Source organism: Choristoneura fumiferana, chromosome 3, assembly GCF_025370935.1.
Source record: "Choristoneura fumiferana chromosome 3, NRCan_CFum_1, whole genome shotgun sequence".
NCBI lineage: Eukaryota > Metazoa > Arthropoda > Insecta > Lepidoptera > Tortricidae > Choristoneura > Choristoneura fumiferana.
Genome location: NC_133474.1, coordinates 10939459 through 10960862, shown reverse-complemented (window position 1 = coordinate 10960862; position 21404 = coordinate 10939459). Strand labels below are relative to the sequence as shown.

Below are 21404 nucleotides of genomic sequence, written 5' to 3'. Positions count from 1 at the left end.
TGGCGCATTTATGGCGCCAAATTGTAAGTTTTCAAAATATTTTTTTTGTTCAAACCTATCGAGTGGGGTATTAAATGAAAGCTAATAATTAGCCCATTCTAAATATATATGGGTTATAACCGTTTTAATATACCATGTTCACAGAAGTGTAAAATAAAAAAATAAATTAAAAAAATATAAAACCCGACTGCCTTAAAAATACCAAAAAGAAGAAAACAAGCTAGAACTTTGTTAAGTAGCTTACTTAAAGTTCAACAGTCGGGACCCATTAATTAAGAATTTTTGAGCGTCACGATTTAAATGGGTCCCGACTGTTGAACTTTAAGTTAGCTACTTAACAAAGTTCTAGCCCACTAGACTTGTTTTCTTCTTTTTAGTATTTTAAGGCAGTCGGGTTTTTGATTTTTTTTATTTTTTTCATATCGTAAATAAATACAAACTGAGACAATCTAGACACGATTTTTTCCTATGCATACATATCTCAGGTTGCTTATTTCTACTATGCTACTTAAGCAGCAGCACTAGCGACATCTGTGTTGCGTCGACAGACGTCACATTCTTTCGGAACTAACCGCTCACCCAGACAAGAGATGTCACTACTAAGCAATCAAATTATGATTGATTTTTTTGAGTCTTCGTATTTTTTATTTCAACTCCAAATTTGTTACTTTTACGGGTATCCCGTGAAACCATATCGTAAATACAAACTGAGACATGGATGCACAGAAAAACCAGAAAAAGAGACCAGCACTGGAAATCGAACCCAGATCCTCAGCATTCCGTGCTGCGTGCTATAACCCCTACACCACTGCTGGACAGGAATCTAGACACGAATTTTTCCTATGCATACATATCTCAGGTTGCTTATTTCTACTATGCTACTTAAGCAGCAGCACTAGCGACATCTGTGTTGCGTCGACAGACGTCACATTCTTTCGGAACTAACCGCTCACCCAGACAAGAGATGTCGCTACTAAGCAATCAAATTATGATTGATTTTTTTGAGTCTTTTTGTATTTTTTATTTCAACTCCAAATTTGTTACTTTTACGGGTATCCCGTGAAACCATATCGTAAATACAAACTGAGACATGGATGCACAGAAAAACCAGAAAAAGAGACCAGCACTGGAAATCGAACCCAGATCCTCAGCATTCCGCGCTGCGCGCTGTAACCCCTACATCACTGCTGAACAATTTTACCGTGAAAGTTTCGTACCCACGGAACAGAAAAAACTAGTGGGAATGTCAAGCAGCCGCTTCGCGTTTGGCTACTAGTATGCGGAGTTCCACAAGTTTTAGGTCAGTTCGCCGGAAATGCTTATGAGTGACGGTTGTGAGAGCTAAGAACAAAAAACTTAAAACTAAGATAAATATGCCTTACTGTGCCATTTTAGAATGTAAAAACGATGTCCGAACACCAAATTAACAATGATGAAATAATATGCATAAAAGTAGTTAAAAGAATTTTGCGATATTTTTGGGTAGTTTCTTAGGTTTGGCGCTTTTATGCTTAGGATTTAAGCAATTGCACAACTGGAGCTACTACTAAGCAAAACAGTTAAATAATGAAAACCGCCATTAGTAGTAAGAAAAATTATTTAGCCGCGTTCTTCTGTAGTATAAAAACAAAAATATTTTCGGAAATTAATTTGTAAGTCGCCTTTATAATGCTTTAAGGTTTTTATATTTAAGTATTGTTTCTAAACTATAATAATAATAATAATAATAATAATAAAATCTTTATTCAATAAGACAAAATTGCACAAGAGAGTAATGAACAATTACAAAGAAAAAGACAACTTAGGTTAAACATAGTACAATTAAATAAGTTGAATCCTGACTCACAAACTAGGCAAGGCCCGTATCTTGCAAGTCAGTGTTTGTCACGTATGCGAATAGAGTAATACTACGTATATCCAAGTAGCTACTAAGTGAACTGAAACATTTTTATTAAGAAAAGGAAAAATAATAATTAATAAAATTGTGTGTGTGTGTGTGTGTGTGTGTGTGTGTGTGTAAATGTGTGAGTGCGCGTGTGGGTGTGTGTATGTATCTATGGGTGTCAAAGTTTTTGAGTCTATATGGGTGACAATGTATGTGCAGGTACGTTAAAGAGAAATGTTGCTGTCTTAAGCCAGAAGATACTCGGTATCATCATAATCGAGTTTTTGCAACCACTGTGAGACTTTCTTTTTCATTTGAAACCTACTTAATCTAATTATGTTTAAAACATTATTTATCTTATTATAAAGAAATGAGCTAGTGATTTGGAACTGTCTCGAAGAAAATTTAGTTTTATGGGGTATGGGAGGGCAAATTCTGTAATGATTTCTTTTAGTAAGATCTGGTTGCCGTACTTGCGCGTGCCTGCGCAAAATGGAGCGGAGTATAAAGAGCTGTCTCACTGTCAACACTTTAGCGATATTGTACAGGTCTTTCGTTGGAAATCTAAATTTTTTGTAGTGTAAGACTTTGAGCACAGCTCTCTGAGCTCTCTCGACTTTAAGGAAATAAGTTTTAGCCGCACCACCCCAAGCAGGCACACAGCACAGTATGTAAGTCAAGACTGAGGTACAAAGTGCAGAATAGACAGTGTTTAGGGTTTCTGTGTCGGCAGATTGTCGAAGTGTTCTAAATATGTGAATAAGACGATACCAATTTAGGTTTCGGTCAAAACAGACACCAAGATATTTTATAATTTTAGTTTGCGCTATAGAAAGACATCGGCACTTACCAGCATTGTTGCAATTTGCGTGAACCCTAATTTCATAGTTTGTGGGAGGTTGGGTATTGTTTTTAATGGAAAAGGGGATAAAAAATGATTTTGAGATCTTGAGGGTTAGTAAGTTTTGCGTTAACCAATTGCTTACTATGGTCAAATTGTCCTCAGCCGTAGATTTGACGTCAGTCCAGCTCGAACCCTGAAAAACTAGTGCTGTATCATCAGCGTAGGTAAAAATTTTGCAGTTCGGAAGATTCAAGTCGCAGAGTTGGTTGATGTAGATTTGGAAGAGCGTTGGTCCAAGTATTGAGCCTTGAGGGACGCCGTACTCGATGGAAGCTTCGTCGCTTTGAAGTCCGTTAATTATGACTCTTTGTGAGCGGTTTCTTAGGTAGTCACGGAAAATATTTAGAGCAATACCTACCTCTTACGCCGACGGAGTCAAGTTTAGACAGAAGGGCGGGAATATGCATAGTGTCAAAAGCCTTTTGCAAATCGAGGAAAACACCTATGCATTTAAGACCCTGATCAAGAGCAGATGTGATGTGAGAGGCAAGATCGACGACGGCGTCCTCGGTGGAAATTCCTGGTCGAAAACCGTATTGCTGAGCAGATACAATATTGTTTTTATTCAAAAAAATTATTAGACGTCTGTTAAGAAGTTTCTCGAGTATTTTAGAAATAGTAGATAGGACGGAAATAGGTCTATAGTTTAAAATTATACTACGATTACCATTCTTGTAGATTGGATGAACTAGGGCTTTTTTACAGGCGTTTGGAAATACACCTGTGCGGAAGGCTGTATTTGCAATGTGAGTTAAACTTCGAATTATGAAACTACGGATAGATTTCAAGATAGAGGGAGACAAGCCGTCCCATCCGGTGGCAGAATCGGACCGTATTCACATAATAATGGATTCTATTTCTTTCTCATCGGTTTCGAGGATAACCATTGAATTGGGGTTATAGGTTTTCGGTAAGTATGATGCGATGCTTGCGTTTGCTATCGAATTCGACGTTAAATTTGAGGCTAGGTTTTTACCGATTTCAACGAAGTAATTATTTACACTGTCTAATGACGTACTTGTGTTTTCTGTTAGTTTGAGTAATTCTAGAGGTGGGTTACGGCTTAACTGCAATTGTGCTTCTGACGACAATCCGAAAATTTTGCATTTAACGGCCTTAATGCTTACAGTATCTCAGAAACTAAAGAAGATAGAGAAAAATTTCCCGATTGGGTCGAAGTCAAATTCCTTGGCCAGTTCAAAAACATCGTAATACTGAAAAGGCCGCTAAGGTGACTTAGCGGCCTTTTGGCATATCAGGTTATCAGGGCACCTTTCTTGTGGTACCGCATCGACTCCGTTAATTGGGTAACGATACTATAATGTTCAGTTATCAATTAACGTTATATTTGAATACCGGTACTGGGTATTTTTATGATTTTACCGTTATGTAACGTTACTTATAGTGTGAATTTGGTAACGTTAACAAGCCCTGCGCTGCAGTCTAGTGCCGTAAGGTATATAGATGCCGATGCTCAAAAGTCTTATCTGATGCACTAACTAATGCATACAATACCTTAATGGGTCTCACCTCACTATGACTGAACATAAACTTTGTATAATAATAAATAATGTTTCCTCCTAATAGGTACTTCATTCCACGATCAATGCCGTTTTCACATAAAACTGTTGTATATACAAAAAACCTTTTATACATATTTTAGAATGACATTTTAATCACACATCAATGAGTTGACCAGAACAGCAACTGCAGGGGTAAAAAATATTAAGGTCTAAATTTATCTTCTTAGGATCGATCAATGCATTACGTTTCAAATTGGTCAGCAAGTCCATAACCTTTGTCATATCAGCCTGCTTTGCATCGTCTTTGAAATATGACAGTAGTTTCGGGTCTTCAGCGAATCGGATTAATATCGCACCTAGCTCTTCAAGCTGTTTTCGGAGCCGATCACATTCAGCTTGGAATATTTTTATCTGAGCACTTCTATCTTCATCTCTCTTTTTTAACAAGCTACGTTGTTGTTGATACAATGCTACATATTCACAAATTGTATCTGTTTCATTTTGTAGCTGTAAAATTATGTGTTCAAGTCTGTGTTTTTCATCTGATAAATCTGCAACCTCTTCCATTATTTTGAGAAATCTTTCTTGTAATTTAACCATGGCATGTTCTTTAGGAATGTTTGAATCATTAGAAATGTCTGATGAAACCTCACCAGAGTTAAAATCTGCTTCCTTCGTTTCGATTTCAACATGATTTTCATGTTTATCATTAATATTATGTTCATGTGTATGAATGCATAATAGTTCAGTATTATTCTCCTGATTTGTTGGTTGTTCATCACCTTCAACAAAAGTTGATTCCTTCGACAACAGCTCCAACTGTTTTTCTATTTCACGGCTGTTTGTTTGTAATCTTATCATTTCCTCATCTTTTGCTTTTAACTTTATATTCATATCTTTTGCTTTTTCTTCAATTTCGGCCAATTTAATTGTTAGCTCTCTATTCAAATATTTTTCGGCAGTTATCTTTTCTACCAGTTCTAATTTATCTTGACTCTGAAATTATTATTAATAAGATTGGTCATTATTTTTGTACTTATCATAGTTTGGTTCATCAAATGGATCACTTGAGTTTTAGGGAAACTTATTAAGTGATTTAGGAGGCAGGCATCACCATCAAAACGGAAACACCTACGCACTGGCAGGTGTGAAATTTTGCTTAGTTACGGGCGTTCGTCCATATTTTTATACAGGTTGTTTTGCAGATGGATGGACATACGTATACAGGGGATAGATGGGGCCATATGCAACGTGGTCGAGCATAAAATATTTCTCAGCTATTCTATTATTATAACGTGCTTGAGAAGTTTATAAAAATGGGTAAAAACCCTAGTTCTGATGCTTCCATCAGAAACACCATAGTAACATTGGTGTTAGAGAGGAAGTGGACATATCGAAAGGTTGCCGAACACCTTAAATGTTCGAAAACGAAAGTATTTAATGCGATTAGATATTTTAAGAAGAATCGAACATGCCAGAAGGACCAGCGGAAACAACGAGCACGTAAAACAACCCCCCGAACTGACGCCCTAATTGTTAGGATGGCGAAAAAAAAACCTAAACTGTCTTCTGTTGAGATAAAACGACAACTTTTTGGAGAACAATCTGGTCTGGCAGCTCGTACTATAAGGAAACGATTGAACGAAGCGAATTTATTTGGTAGGGTAGCTCGCAAGAAACCATTAGTCAACAAGAAAAGGGTTAAATTTGCAAAAAAACACAAAGACTGGACTTTGGCTCAGTGGAAGCATGTGTTATGGTCTGATGAAACTAAAATAAATAGAATAGTATCTGACGGTCAAATCTACGTACGCCGACCACCAAATACGGCATTTAATTCCAAGTACACTACTGTAGTCTGTAACAGTGAAACATGGCGGAGGGAATATTAAATTATGGGGTTGTTTTTCTTGGCATGGCGTGGGACCATTGGTGCGAATTGACGGTATTATGACTCAGCAGTCATCATGTGTACAGAAACATTTTGGAGAGCACCATGCTGCCATACACTGAAGAAAATTTACCAATTGTTTGGGAATTTCAACAAGACAACGACCCCAAACACACTGCCAAATCTGTAAAGGACTGATTCCATCGTAATTCTGTTTCTGTAATGACTTGGCCCGCCTGCAGTTCAGATCTCAACCCTATAGAGAACCTTTGGAACGACGTCAAAAAAATTCTAGCCAATAAAAATATTAGAAATCTAAACGAACTTTATGAGGCGACACAGGAAGCAAGGAGATCTATACCAGTAGAAATATGCAGATCCCTAGTGGAGTCTATGACGAAAAGATGTCTAGCAGTGCTACAGAATAAGGGATTCCCTAGCAAATATTAACATAACTTCAGCAATGTCCTTCCTTTGTAATTGGGATAAGTTAATTTCAAATGTCTTTTTTTATTTTGTTTTAATCAACTTCATACCTATATACTTAAATTAAGTAATAGTTAAACAATATAAATAAAAGTTTCAATATTAAAATACACCTTAGCAGTTTTATAAAAAGTATATATAATACTAAGACTGTTCTTAATTAGTGGGCCACGACTGTACGAATGTCCATCCATCTGCCAAACACCTGTATATATGTAACAATACTATGTTACCGTCTCTGATTTCGTCCGCATTGAATTTATTTATCGCGTGAATAACCACAATTTACAGCATAAAAGTAGCGTTGAGGCCCAAAATATCTACATTTCAAATTCCAGGCCCTCAGTCAGGAAGAACATATTATTTTATGACAGATCTAACTGGTAAATGGAACTTTGGTGAAGTAACAATAACCTCATGCCGCCCAGTGTGCAATAGAATGTACACAATGAGTTCAAAGGAGTTATGGACTTATGAATGACAATGCAAGAAAGTAAAAGTTCTTTTGTTTCTCTATTTTTTACACATTAATTTCCGAAACAATTAGATTCAAATTGCTTCGACATTTTTAATGTATCGTGGGCACAGATATCTGTGATGGTGGGCGTCACGAGGATAGGTAAAAAGCTGAGCTTCAATTTGACTGTACAGTCACCTGCGTTAATATCTGCCACAGTGGAGCAAGCAAAAATATCTGACACGTCCTACGGGCCGTAAAATAAGAGCCGTATCAGATATTATGCACGCTTTGTTACATAGTATTATTATATTACAAAATTTAACTTAAGCAGTATCTTGAGGGGGTAATCTGTGGTACAGTCACCAGCAATAATATCTGCAACAGCGTAGCGTGCAAAAATATCTGACACGTCCTTCCGGCCCTAGGAATAGAGTCGTATCAGATATTTATGCACGCTTGTTGTGTCAGATATTGGTGCTGGTGACTGTACTACCTAAAGATTATTAAAAAAATCACCATGTTGTTCCAACCCCATTAATTTGAGACCAACATATAGTACTTAGTACAGAAAGAAATGACTCATTAGTGTAAAAAAATGGTAGGTGTCCCTGACTCAAGTGTCAAAAAAAAATGTTTTACATATTAGACATCAAAAAACACCAAGTAAAAACACCAAGTTAATCTTGACCTAGAGACGTCTGGTTTTCTTCAAGTGATTAATAACATACGTTAATTACAAAAGAAACGGACTAGTAGTTTTATAAATATTGTGAAAAATAAAAAATAAACTTGAGGCAGATTATTAACTAGCATCATGTATGACTAATGGTTTACTAATGTATCGGCGAAAATTATTTAGCAAATTATTAACTCCCAAACTATTTATCCCATATTTTTATTTAGGCGAAATGTTATTTCCCAACTCAACATTTCGCACTGATATCATTTCCCAACTAATGATTCGATAAATTATTATTATGCAAATTATTACCTGGATTTTTTTTAAGATGTTATTTATGTTTTCGTCAAATGTATTGATTGGCATACCTTAATTTAGCAACTTATTGAATGGCATCCAACCTAGATAAGTAGGTGTCATTTATCCTGGCTGCTATAAAAAAAAAACCTAACATCGAAGGCTAAGGCGGGAGGTACGCTCCGCTTCGCTCCCGCCTTAGCCTTCTGAACCTAAAGTATCCAAGTCGCTTCTGTTCCGAACCGTCTTGCTCGCTCGCTTCGCTCGCTCGCACAAATCAAATTGAAGTATAACTTTGCAATGTAAAAAATTGCCCAAATGTTATTTGACAATTTGTTATTTGCCTAAGCCAATCATTTGCTACATAATTATTTGCCACATAAATGTGTGATGAAGTAAAATTTTGCAATGTAAAAATGTTGCGAAATAAAAAAAATGTGAAGTAAAGTTATGCCAAATATTAGTTTGCCAAATGAAACTTTGGCGAAAGGTTGGTTGCTAAGTGAAATTTGGCGAAACATATTTCGCCGAAAAGGCAGTACAACATGACTAATATATATGATATAATCAATGGCTAATAACGTCAGGGGCATTTTTTGATCCCTTACACGGCTATAGCCTTTCAAAATTAGTTAGTTCTTACCAATTTCACAAAAGCTGCTTCTAGTTCTTGAATGTCTGTTTTCAACTTTATATTTTGCTCTGTTGCTCTCTGTGCAGCAATTTTATCACTTGTTATGTCAGCAGACAATTTAGTGATACTTATTTCATCATGTGTGCGTTTTGTTTCTCTTACTTGACTTAACTCTCTTACTTTTGCTTCACTGTCAGTAAATTCTTTCTGAAGCTTTTCATATTTATTACTTAACTCTTTCAGCATATCCTGTAAAATAAATTCCAATTATTTTATAATAAACAGTTTAATTTATGTCAAAGTGTAATCTTTATGAATTTAATGTAAACAAACAATTAATTACAAATTATATACCACCACTAAGCTCCCTCAATAAGAATAATACAGAGAACACTTTTGCAATAATTGTCTGATTCAGGCATTACTTTGCGGAAGCATATTATCAACTTTTTTCTATCTAATCACTTTTAATGTCTAATCACTTTTTTCATCAAAATTCACTAGATCTCTTTTTTTTTTATTTGAAAAATCTTCAAAATAAATAGAGTATAGGTAGTAATGATAGATTAGAATAATTATCTTACACTAATTACAAAATTAATTGCTACTCCTGACCTTACAATTTTAGTTTTTTCTGGTATAACAGAAGCTCTATTTGATTTTAAGTAAAGCTTATCAAGGCTAAAATGACGCGTCCTTCATTTAATTAAATCTGTTCATTATGACTAGTTAGACAGCAGTCCTTTTTAAAAATGGTTCGATTGGCTTTTTATTACTATATGTAATTGTGTAGGAATATTTTGATCGATATAAGGAACAGAATCAATAACCACAAAAACTCGAAAAATTGCACTTCTTTTGAATAATGTTTTTTTTCAACACATTGTGTAAATGTAGCTCTAGTAGGCATAACTCAAAGCTACTAAGCTTGGGACTTTTGGATGCTTACCATGGTTCTAAAATCCATGGAGTCGTCATATGCAAAAAAAAAACAATTTTCGAAGTCAAAGTTATGTAACATTTTACTTTTTATTTACTTACATATTTAACACAATATAATTCAAATTGTTATTTGTATATACACTAAAAACACACTTATGTTAGTATTCAAAATAAACTAAAACAATTCCTTTGTGTGACAGCAACAAAAATGTCTTCTACAACTGTCTAATCATAGATTTGAGGTGGTACTAGCTTTTGGTATAAATGTATCATAATCGTCATCAATTACTATTTCATGTTCATTTTAAAAAAGGTAGTTAGCATGGATTGTTACTGTATTTTCTATGTTTTGCGGGGTTAAATGCGTTTCAGATTGATCAAAAACTCTTTTGTGTTGAGAAAGATCTCTCTACTCACATCGACTGAAGTTAAACACTATATTCTCGAAAAAAACATCAATATCTCTGTGGTATGAATGAGTTTCGCAAGTCGTATTAAAATGATTCAGTTCAATTATAATAAAAATAATGATAATATCCTTCATTAAAAGTGACAAAATTACTTACTAAAAAAAAATTACCGGACTGCCCGAAGGAGGGTTGTTTTTCGAGCGTATGTATGTAAGTATGTATGTATGTATGTATGTGGGTATGTATGTCCATTTCTTTGGTCCTTGCTGCAGCCTAAACGGCTGGACGGATTGTAATATGAGGTATCATTGGATTCGTCATAACTGTCGGAGTGACATAGTGTATATAATATTTCAATATGGCGTCTGCGAAAAAAAATATGGCGAAGGAATAAAAAAAATTTTTTGTATTGTAACAATATGGGAATCAAATGAAAGCTAATAATTAGCCCATTCTAAATATATATGGTTTTAATTACTATTTTCACAGAAATATCAAAAAAGTATACAATAAAATCATTAAATCTGTCATCTCCCAGGATAACAGGATCAAAGGAATTTGGGCACAAATTTGTGCCTCTGGGAGAGGACAGGTTAAATTAAAAAAATCAAAAAACCCGACTGCCTTAAAAACTAAAATGAAGAAAATAAGTTTAGTGGTCTAGAACTTTGTCAAGAAGCTCATTTGAGGTTCAACAGTCGGGACCCATTCAAATCGTAACCAGCTCAAAAATCATGATAATGGGTCCCGACTGTTGAACCTTAAATGAGCTTCTTGACAGAGTTCTAGACCACTAGAGTTATTTTCTCCTTTTTAGTTTTTAAGGCAGTCTGGTTAAGTTACGAAAAAGTTGTCAGTAGTCTGCCACTACACTAATATCAAAGAGGATGCATATTTAGATAAATCGTATATGTATCGCGTCACCTGTGAACTGCGGCCACTATAATTATAAAGATTTATGATAATTTAATTGCACTATATTATAATGTGTTTATATCGTTTTATTTTTAAACTTTACTTTTCAAAAAATTTATAATAACATTATGACGACTAGAACCACGTAAGCATCCAAAAGTTCCACCCTACTCAAAATATTAGATGTGAGTTTCGCCTGGTATCAATTAACAATTAAAGTAGTTGCCTTAGCTCATCTCAAATATACAGACATGTAAATGTTACAAATAGCAATTACCATAGTTTGTGCATGACTATGTTGTAACTCATTAATATTGTCATTAGCCAAGGCTTTACTGTCCACAGATTCTTTAAATTTTTGATAATTCTGTAATCGAATTTCCATATCACTGATTTGCTCAATAAGACCCATCTCTCGATTTGTTAAATCTTGAACTTCTCTTACTAATTCTTCATTCTTAACTAAAGCGGACTTGAGCTGATTATTCAAGTCGCCAACATAGTGTTCGTAGTGTGAACTTATTTGGTCACGTTCTTTCTGCAAAACCTTGATCTGTTGTTCAAGAGCCAATATTTTTTGTTGCAAAGCAACAGTCAGATGTCCATCCTGGGTTCCATTGCTAGGTGTTATACAGTCAGCTGACCCATTGGTTATTTGCTGTAAATGTAATTGGGTGGCATCTAGCTGTTCTTGAAGTTTATACAGTTGACTATGAAGTGAATCATTCTCAGTTTCTTTTGCTGTGAGTACAGTTTTAGTGAACTCCAATTGATCTTGCAAGTTACTATTTTCATCTAACAATGAAGATTTTTGTGCGTGGAGGTTCTCTATAACTCTATCCTTTGATTGAACCTCTTCAGCCATAATCATATATTTATCATTTATATTTTTAAGATTTTTCTCTAAGCTGCTTAATTGTTTTTTGGACAAGTTATGGCTGTTTAAGGCTGCAGAATAATCACTTTCTGCCTGTGATAATTTTAATTGCAGCTGGTTAACTGTTAACTCAAGGTTTCTTTTACTGGAAACAAGGAGTTCTGTTACATTTACTTCTGGACTTAATGGCTGGCAATTGTTGTAGTTTTGATTTTGATCAGTCAAATTTATAGTTTGCTTTACAATATTATCATCGTCAGGCCTAATGGATGCGTCTGTTACAATAGGATTTTCACAAATATGTGAATCTTTAGTGTTTTGTGCATCATCTTCACGATACTCATTACCATTTCCTTCTTTAAGAACCCCTTTCTTGACTTGATGATCTTTTAGCTTAAAAAAAATATGTATTGATTAATTTGTTACTCCTCATTCTCTCAAACTCTAAATAGCCTCACATAGGGGTGGGGGTGGGTCATAGGTTTTACAGCATATGTTTAATCCCAAGGGAGTAAAAACTATTTCAAAAATTTACTCAGTGACTTAAACACCATGCTCCAAGAACATGATCTATATTATTGTAGTAAAAATAAATTAAAAAATATATACAGTACACAGTTACACAGTATGAGAGCGCTTTAAAATAATTATAGGCGTTTTTGTCGCGCTGCAGTAGCGCGACTTGTATCCATAGTACGGCAGCTGCAGCGCGACAGATGCGCAACTGCAGCGCTCTGAGTTGGCGGTGGCAGTTACTGTGAAGCGCAGCTGTCACTAGCGCAGCGACATAGCATGAGAAAATATTTAGATGGACATGTCCATAAATAGCCATACATGTCCAGCTAAAGCCAGAGACACCTGGCAACCCTATGTGCAGCGCTTCAGTCGCGCAACAAAATCGCCTATGTGTGAAAGCGCTGTAAAACATTCTAAACGTTTTTTAATGTCCTTAAATAGTATTTTTATTTCATGCATATTTAGCAAAAGAAGATTGTTGTTGTTGTTTTTTTTTTTAAATATGGCTTGTCCATTGGAGAACAATTTTGCCAGTGTCTAGTTTTTTTGCTGTTGTATGGTAAAAAAAATCTAGAAAACGAAATATAAGGTAATGTTGGATGAACAAAGACCCTAAAGATGGTTAAAAAAGTGAATTTTTATGAGATGTCTCTTATTGACTCTTATGTCTCGTCAATATCACTCGTAAATTTTGTAAATTTAACAATGACTGTGAAGTTATTTATTACCTGTATGTAAGACACCAAAAATTATTTGAAATTTTAAAAAAATGCTACAGCGACAAAGGAATGATGAAAAACTATGTTTATTAGTATTTTCGTTTTACCAATGAAACTCACATTGCCCCAATATTCTTAAAGCTTCATGTTTGCGCACTGCTACTGTAATATTTCTACAGTTTAGGGCTTTAGGGTACATAGGGTGAACATGATGTGGTTACTATCATTATTTCCAAATTAATGTACTATACCACTAATCTATTTCTGTACCTTTTTCCGAGCTAACGCTAATTTAGCTGCTCTTGTATCCATTTCAGCAATTGCCTTGTACAAATTGTTGTAGCTCTCTTAATGCAGAATGGATAACAACATTTCAGCACTGACTTTTCGCCACTTTTCGTTGCACACACAGAATACTTGCTTTGACGATTTTGATAAGTAATTTCTTTAGTATAATTACAAATAAGATACTTTTAACATCACTTAATTTTTCGCTACGTGTCGTTTGCTGTTTCTGTCAAGTCAATGTTAGGTTGTCAGCTCCAGCTAGGCTCGTGCGGTCCCTCTGACACTTACACTATTTAATACGAGAGCGAGAGGGACGATACGATACGAACTTTGAGTTCAGAGTTTCGTAATAGCCCTGCAGAACAGAGTACCTTTTTTTTTTCTCGGGTGACACTATTTACCGGTACGAATAATACCGTACCGACACTTTTTTATTGAAAAAATTAAAAATTGCTGGATTCGCGCTGTCATCGTTCATCCATCTCATATTTCGTTTTCCAGAGATAACCGTACAACGGCAAAAACTACTAGACACTGGCAAAATTGTTCTCCAATAAACAGAGCCATATTTTTTTAAAGAAACAACAACAAAAATTGCTGACAATCCTAAGCCTGTATAAAGTAGGAAGGGAAGTTTTTAGTCGGTTTTTAATATGTTAAAATTCAAAAATATGAAATGTGAAGACTGAACAATGACGCGGAATTCGGTAGTTAGATATTCGTAAAACTACCGTAAACTCAGGTTTCTATAGTCCTAGCGTTCATCAATAGTCCAAACGGACTTTTTAATATTTCGAACAATTAAGGGCAACACACACAGAAAACGTGCGCGGGTCGGGTCGTGTCCGCCGCGTGAGCCGCGCGGTTCGTTGTATTCCAAAGATGTTGTATTCTCAAGCCCGTTCCACACTTAGCCCGCGGATCGCGCGCAATGGCTGCGAAGGGGCGCGAACGCTAAGTGTAGAGCCGTTTCGCATATTCTTCGCGGTTTCGCGCTTTGTTCCCCAATTTTGGTCGGTTTTTTGTCCCGCGTCAAAGGGAGCGCGAAGCGCGAACGCGACGCGAACGTGCATATGACTCCACACTCGCAGTCCGCGACCGAGTGTTTGGACCTGCACCGTCGTTGTGAAATTGGTGAAAAATCGATTACGATGGATACTTGTCATCCACCACCTTCGTTTTCTCCACCGTTTCTTAATTTGCGTTTTATTTTTAATATGTACATAGTTGTAGTACGCTAACGCGCATAAAGTTAGGGACGCAGCAACAGCTACTTCAACGTCCATTTCATTTAACGTTGCGAACATAACTGTGAAAATACCGCGAACCATTGCGAGTGTAGAGTCGTTGTTAAATTCGCGGCAAGTTCGCTCCGCGAAATCGCGCCGTGATCCGCGGACTAAGTGTAGAGCGCCCATCACACAGAGAGCGGGTCGGACCCGGACCCGCGACGGGCCTCCAGCGGCTATCAATGTTGCCAGTTTAGTGACTTAGTCCCTAGAAGTGACGACTTTTGCTTAAATCTTAGCGACCGCAAAAAAGTTTTGACGACAAAAATGGTTTATCCGGCGACATTTGGTGTACAAATTAACAGTTCTATAACCAATAATGGCTACAACATTTGTTGAAGAGCTAACGTAACCTACTTGCACGAAATGGTACCTACTGGCCATTAATAAGCGTTTGCTTTTGAACATGTCTGTCATCCTTATTCTATTGTATTGATTTTAATATGAACGTAATATCTTATAAAAAATGTAATGGTTGAATGTAAATAAAACAACAATATTATCTTCCAGATCATTTTAATTTATATCAACATTTGACATTTGATATCCCAGATCAAATAAAAACTTTTTATTTGATCTGAGTTTGATATGAGATATATGTGGAAAACGACACGCGCTTGTGCACCAAGGTCAAACTTTATTTACTTACTTAATCAAATCCAATTTATGTAATGATGGGCGATGGATGAAATTTTTGATAGTGGCTGATTTTTTTTTATCGGCAGGAATAAGCTTATACTAGTCAATAGAAAAAAATATCAGATTTTTCTGTAGTACCAATTAATTAAAAAAATTAAAATACTTAGATTTTATTCTCGCCAAAATTAACTAGCTACTGCGCATGAATACGGTTTTTAGGCTTCCGTAGCCAAAATGGCAAAAATGGAACCCTTATAGTTTCGCCATGTCTGTCTCTGTCCGTCCGCGGCTTTGCTCAGGGACTATCAATGCAAGAACCGAAAACTTACACTAAGGCCTCTTGTTAACACACGGTTTATCGCAGTGAAAATCTACGGTTAATTCGCCGCGTGTAGGCACGGTCGTCAGTGTTGTATGGATCACTATGAAAGCTTGTAGACGTAGATTTTCACGGCGATAAACCGTGTGTGTACAAGAGGCCTAAGGGTACTGAACCATATCTTATGTATATAATGTGTGATAGTAGCCATAATTTTTATAAATGTCGTTAGTGTCTTCTGTCCATTATTGTCAGATAAAATGACAATTATGACCGACAATTTGATAAATGTCGGACGAACATTTTGAAAGTGACGGTCACTTTGCAACTCTACTCGCAACAAAAACAACTTTGCTCTCTTGTTGCACAAATAACTATTTGTGCTCTTATTTCTCTGGCCGTTTTCTCAGCAACAAGACCCCAAGGGCTTGTCAAGTCTTGAGAAATTTCGAAACTCCCGGGACTGAAGTTAAAGTCTCGTCTCAGTCCCGCCCGAGCACGTCCCGAGACTCAAAACTATTTCAGAGACTGGACGCCCTAACGGGATGGGGCGATGGGGCGGTGGTAGTATGTTCCTTGCTGGTGGTGAGATAGCTGCCATAATAAGAACTAGTGGTATCAGTATCATATTTATTTATGATTTGTCACATAATTTCTATATTACAATTCATCAATACGGCAATGCAAAATAAAAAGAATACAATGTAATAAATTATTTTATCACATCCAGTGTTTACTTACTTTTAAAATAAAATATAAAAGGACATCATAGCTTGATACGTATCTCACAAACTATAAAATAATTAAACTATAAAATAAACGTGATTGCAATGCATCGTCAAGTCAACGTCCATAATATTGTGTAAAAAATACGTTAGGTATTAGGGAAATCAATCCAATGACGACCACGAATTATCTAAAATGTGTTGCTTATTTGCAAGAGATCTTGATATTTTACAACAAAAATATCAACATTATAACAGCAGCAATGTTGTAAATTTTACATAAACATGCTAAAGGAGAAATTTTCTATCAAAAGGTCCCATTGAACTGAATATAGTTGCAGCATAATTTAGACAAAATATTCTTTTAGTCAAGTCTACCGGCGACAAGAACATATTACAAACTATTTTTATAAAAATTATTGTATGATTATAAATTAATAAATACAATGAAACGTACCTACTTTCTTATGCAAAATGTATGAATTATGTAGCATAATTGCAATAGTACGTGGAGTAACCAGTCTTCTAAAAAGTTATTATAATTAACGGATGTCGCAAGAAACTAGTATTATTATTTTTAGCATCTCGTTTTACAATACCATTGTTTGTTTACCATTAAATATTCAGAATTAATAAATATAGGTACTGTTGTCAATAATTTTGTACGTATTTCGCAGCACTTGATGCAGTAATTTGTGAATGACTATAAATTTTTTAATTTGTTCTCGGCGGCACATATTTAAGTAAATAGTTGTGTACTGCTTTCCAGCGACATACATTACATTATAACAAGAAAAGTATTCTTACGTCTAACCTAAACATTATATTTATGTGTGTCAGAATATCTTGTGAATAAGAAATGAGAATGTTCCGAGTACTCTCCACATATAACAGAAATAACATGTAAAACAGAGTTGCAACTTAGCGCATCTAGATCATACTTTGCAGACGAGCCTCATGGCTGCCCACTAATAAATAATGTGATGTTTGATGTAATTATAATTTCCAGTTAAGATGGTTTCTCAATGATTTGTATTCGACTCCGTTGATGACCTCCCAACGCTCGAGCGCAACTCGCGTCGAGGACCAGTAGTAACTGCTTCGTCCGACGACTTCCGGCCTTTCTTTCGATTACCTCTTCGGCCGCCATCATTAGGCGACGTATCATCAGCACCGCTGGACTCATCTACAGCGCCACTCTCTTTACTTTCTTCTTCCATCATACTATTGCCGCCTTCTGCGCCATGGGCGTTTTCTACCCCTCTCTGTATCATAGGTTCATCATGATACGATATGGCTTTAGAAGATTTCTCGTCTTTGTCAGCATTAGCAGGTTCCACAGTCGGTTTGGGAATACTTTTATCGAAGTCACTTGCTTTAACTCCTGTTTTGATGACAGTAGATGGAGCTATCAGGTCTTCTAGGTCCATTTCCCCAGTAGCATGATCCTGTTGTTTGTCAATAGCAGAGATACATTCTGTAGGAACAGTTTCTTTTATTTTTTTAGAAGGATTTAGTTCGGTACTCTGTAGTGCCAAATTTTCAGGTTCATTACTCATTTCATCATGTGTTCTTTTCATTGATAATGAAACTGATGCTGATTCCTCAGAAGACAGAGCTCTTGCGAGATATTCAGATGAACTTTTGCTAAGCTTTTCATACGCATCTTTTTCCATTTCTTTAACTTTTTTCGCATCTGCTGAGCTGACTAGACTGGCGCTTAGCGCACCGGAAGCCATTTGTTCCAGCAACATTTTACTTATGTCAATGTCTTTTTTATCGCCTTTTAAAAGTTTTTCTTGCACTGCTGCAAACTCTGGTGGCATCTGTGACCTTAATGTGTCGTAAGGAAGTTTCTTTTTGTCAGTTCTAGATAAGTCAGTCGCCATAGGTTCGTGGCTCTCGCTCTCTCTGGCCCTTTTATCTGCTTTAAGCATAGCATCGTAACTTAGGGACTGTTTAGAGAGTGACTCTAAGAGATATGGATCTGGTGGTAAAAGTATTTGAGGCAATTGACTTGATTGCTGGCGATCTGAAACTTTTTGTTGGCGCGACGTCGAGGAACTTGTTACTACAGTTGATGATCTAGGAGTGGTAGTTTTTGTTGAACTGGCGCGTCCGGAACCGTGGCTGGAACTATGCATTGTAGAAGACCCAGAACTCGCTGCCAAATTATTACTTAGCAATCCGAGCGCGTCATAAGCGGACGATATGCCAGAGTGCATACCGAACGGATTCAAACCACTCAATCCCAGTTGTGGATATAACATATTGGGATTAGGAAAAACGAAAGGGAATTGTGAATTTGCATTTTTTGAGCTAGATGTACTTCCTCCATCTGTTGACTTCCGTGATTTAGATTTAGTGTCACCTCCAGCAGCCGCAGCTGCACCTGTGAGACTATTCATATCTAAGGACGAAAATCCGGGCAGTCCTAAACCAGCTAAGTTAGCAAAAATATTTCCACCAGTAATGTTGCCCAATAAATTTGGCATACTACCGAAAGAGCTTAGCAGTGGATTATTCTTGGGATCAAAACTGCTCAGACTTGACAGCAATTTAGGATCAAAGGTATTCAGTAGCTTGGGGTCGAACCCTGTTAAGTTTGAGAGCGTAGCGGCAAGAGTTTTTGGATCGAATGCGCTCAAACTCGATAAACTTGCTAGGAGAGCCGGATTAAGGCCAGCTACGTTTTGATTAAGATGAGATCCAGTCGACAAAACATTGGCCGTAGAAGTATCGAGAGTCGGAGGTCGGCCTTTCTTCCGCTCGGTCATCGAACTACCTGGTTGCATAGGAGAATGTCTCTGTGTGCGCACGTCCTGCGGTAGTTTGACATGTTCTTTAATGCCCTCTGTCCACTTGGAGTCGATGTCGTACATAGGGTTCTCAGCTATCCACTGCGCGAGATGTTTGAGCTGCGGTGCCTTGTGGCCGACGATACGTTTACCGGTGACGCGATGGACGACGGGCACGTGTTCGTCGGGCGCCAGCCGCGGCGCCGCGCTGCTCGTCCCGCGTCGACGCGGCTCCACGCTGGCCTGCTCTGCGAGCCATTTGTTCACTTTCGCTTCATGAGAGTAAGTCTTCATTGTCGCCGAAGATGATGGAACTTTTTGGCTTTTACTACTGTGCTCCAGAGATTGTTGTAAAAATGAGGACAAATCTTTAGAGCTCGTTTGAGGCGACGGAACATTGGTGACGGTGACAGAAAACGGTTTCTGAGAGGGAGGCGTAGCGGAAGAAGGCGGAGCAGCCGGCGTGACAGTTACATCGGGCAGGATCGACGAGCCGCGCCCGCGTGCCAGTGGCTCCGTTGTCGAACCACTCGGACTCTTAACCTTAGCAGCAGATAAACCTAAAACTATTTCATCGAGTTTCTTCCTCTTCTTTTCTTTTCCTATTATTTGTTCTGGTGCGGGCTGAAAAAGAAATATTTCAATGTATTATGAAAGCCTATCAACATAAATTTTAGACGACCAGATGGTCTAGTGATGAGAGAACCTGACTACGAAGCTTGAGGTCCCGGGTTCGATTCCCGTGTCGGGGCAGATATTTGTATGAAAAATATTAATGTTTGTTCTCGAGTCTTGGGTGTTTAATATGTATTTAAGTATGTATCTATATCTATATAATTATATTTATCCGTTGCTTAGTACCCATAACACAAGCTTTGCTAAGCTTACTTTGGGACTAGGTCAATTTAGGTTTGTCCCGTATATTTATTGCTATTTATTTAAAAAGACCTGTTCTGACTGAATAGAACTCTTGTATCGTGAATATTTCTTGATATAATCCTGTTCTGACTGAACTGAACTCTTATGTATCAGTAATAAATTTCTTGATATAATCAGATTTCATAATTAGTTTGACATTTACACTTACAACATTCTTCCTCTTCATTAATTTGGTGAGCGTGTCGTCGAGTCTACTCCTGGAGGAGGAGGGTGCCGGGTCGGCGGCAAGCGGTGTGCGGCGGCCGAGACTGAAGTCGTGGGCCTCGCTAAGGTCGAGCGGCGCGGACAGGTCCACGGGTGTAGCGGCGGGCGGGGCGGGCGACGGCGCCACGCGCTGGTGGGCCGGCGGCGGCGCGGGCGTGGAGCGCCGCGAGCCCGAGTCGCTGGACGCGTCGTCGCGCTCGCGCGGCTGGTCCCGCCCGCCCGAATGCGCTGCCTGCGGCGAGGACAGCAGCGCGTGCAGTTTCGCGCGGTCAGTTTCCACGTCGATGGCGATGTGTCGTTTCTGCGTCTGCTTGCGGTCGTCTTGCAGCTCGGCTCGGAGGGCGGCATCGCCGGGCTTGGCGGGGGCGGAGGGCCACTCGCAGTTTTGTACGGCGTGCGCGATGTGATGCAGGCGGGTCTCGAGCGCTCGCTCTGTGAACCACATGTCCGGGGAGAGCGCCTCGTCGACGCGGCCGAGCTTGGCGAGTGTCTCCAGCTCGGAGAGCGCATCGGTGTCATCGTCGTCGCGCTCGCACGCCGCGGACGTTCGTTTGCTGCGTCGGAGCGACATCCGCGTCTCGCAGCCGGAACCTTCCGAGTTGTGTTCCTCCTCGTCTGAAGACATCTTTTGTGTCTCCTCAATCTTCTTCGTCCCGCTCTTGCTGCTATTGTACCACTTGCTGGCGCAATCAGCGAATGGCAATTTCGGGTCACAGAACAATTTGTGGTATGTGTCACCCAATCCATGCCTGTAAATGAAAGTAATATTGATTTCACTTCTTTTTGTAGAAACGTGGGCTTATTACTTATTATCAAATGAAGTGGTCCAAGTTGAATATTTTTTGTAAAGGCGGTATGTCGATCTCTAATACTTTGGTTGAACTCTTGTGTTTTCTAATCAAGGTCACCATGTACTCCAGATCTTCGATTATCCTACTTTTTATAGTTTTCCCTTTATGTGGCCATTAAACCCTGACTCTGTACCAAATTTCAGCTCTCTGAGTTTATGGGAAGTACTAGTTCTATTTTGTTTGATGATCATGAGTGAGTGAGTGTCATAAATGC

The 21404-nt window shown here is 37.8% G+C and overlaps 2 protein-coding genes across 5 annotated transcripts in view; both read right to left on the bottom strand.

Moving 5' to 3' along the window:
• Window positions 1-1721: 1721 nt before the first annotated feature.
• LOC141426580 (uncharacterized) lies at window positions 1722-13743 on the bottom strand. Its single transcript, XM_074085592.1, has 4 exons — window positions 13409-13743; window positions 11304-12296; window positions 8769-9008; window positions 1722-5308 (listed from the first exon to the last, which is right to left on the bottom strand). The coding sequence occupies exons 1-4, from the start codon at window positions 13448-13450 to the stop codon at window positions 4466-4468; spliced, it is 2118 nt and encodes a 705-aa protein (XP_073941693.1). The 5' UTR covers window positions 13451-13743; the 3' UTR covers window positions 1722-4465.
• A 2543-nt stretch (window positions 13744-16286) lies between these two features.
• LOC141426579 (uncharacterized) overlaps window positions 16287-21404 on the bottom strand; it is a 44357-nt gene continuing 39239 nt past the window's right edge. For all 4 annotated transcript variants that reach the window (XM_074085587.1, XM_074085589.1, XM_074085590.1 and 1 more), the window contains exons 15-16: window positions 20284-21088; window positions 16287-19820 (exon numbers count right to left, since the gene is read on the bottom strand). In XM_074085587.1, the coding sequence (XP_073941688.1) occupies window positions 17421-19820; window positions 20284-21088 (3205 nt within the window). In that variant the 3' untranslated portion in view covers window positions 16287-17420. The remainder of the gene's footprint in view (window positions 19821-20283; window positions 21089-21404) is intronic.

Bases quoted from the DNA above. Each gene is read 5' to 3' on its own strand.
- LOC141426580 (XM_074085592.1), bottom strand. From the start codon at position 13,450: ATGGATACAAGAGCAGCTAAATTAGCGTTAGCTCGGAAAAAG. The intron at 9,009-11,303 runs GTAATTGCTATT...TTTATTTTACAG, and splicing joins ATAGTCATGCACAAACTATG to GATATGCTGAAAGAGTTAAG. The intron at 5,309-8,768 runs GTAAGAACTAAC...TAATAATTTCAG, and splicing joins AAGCAGCTTTTGTGAAATTG to AGTCAAGATAAATTAGAACT.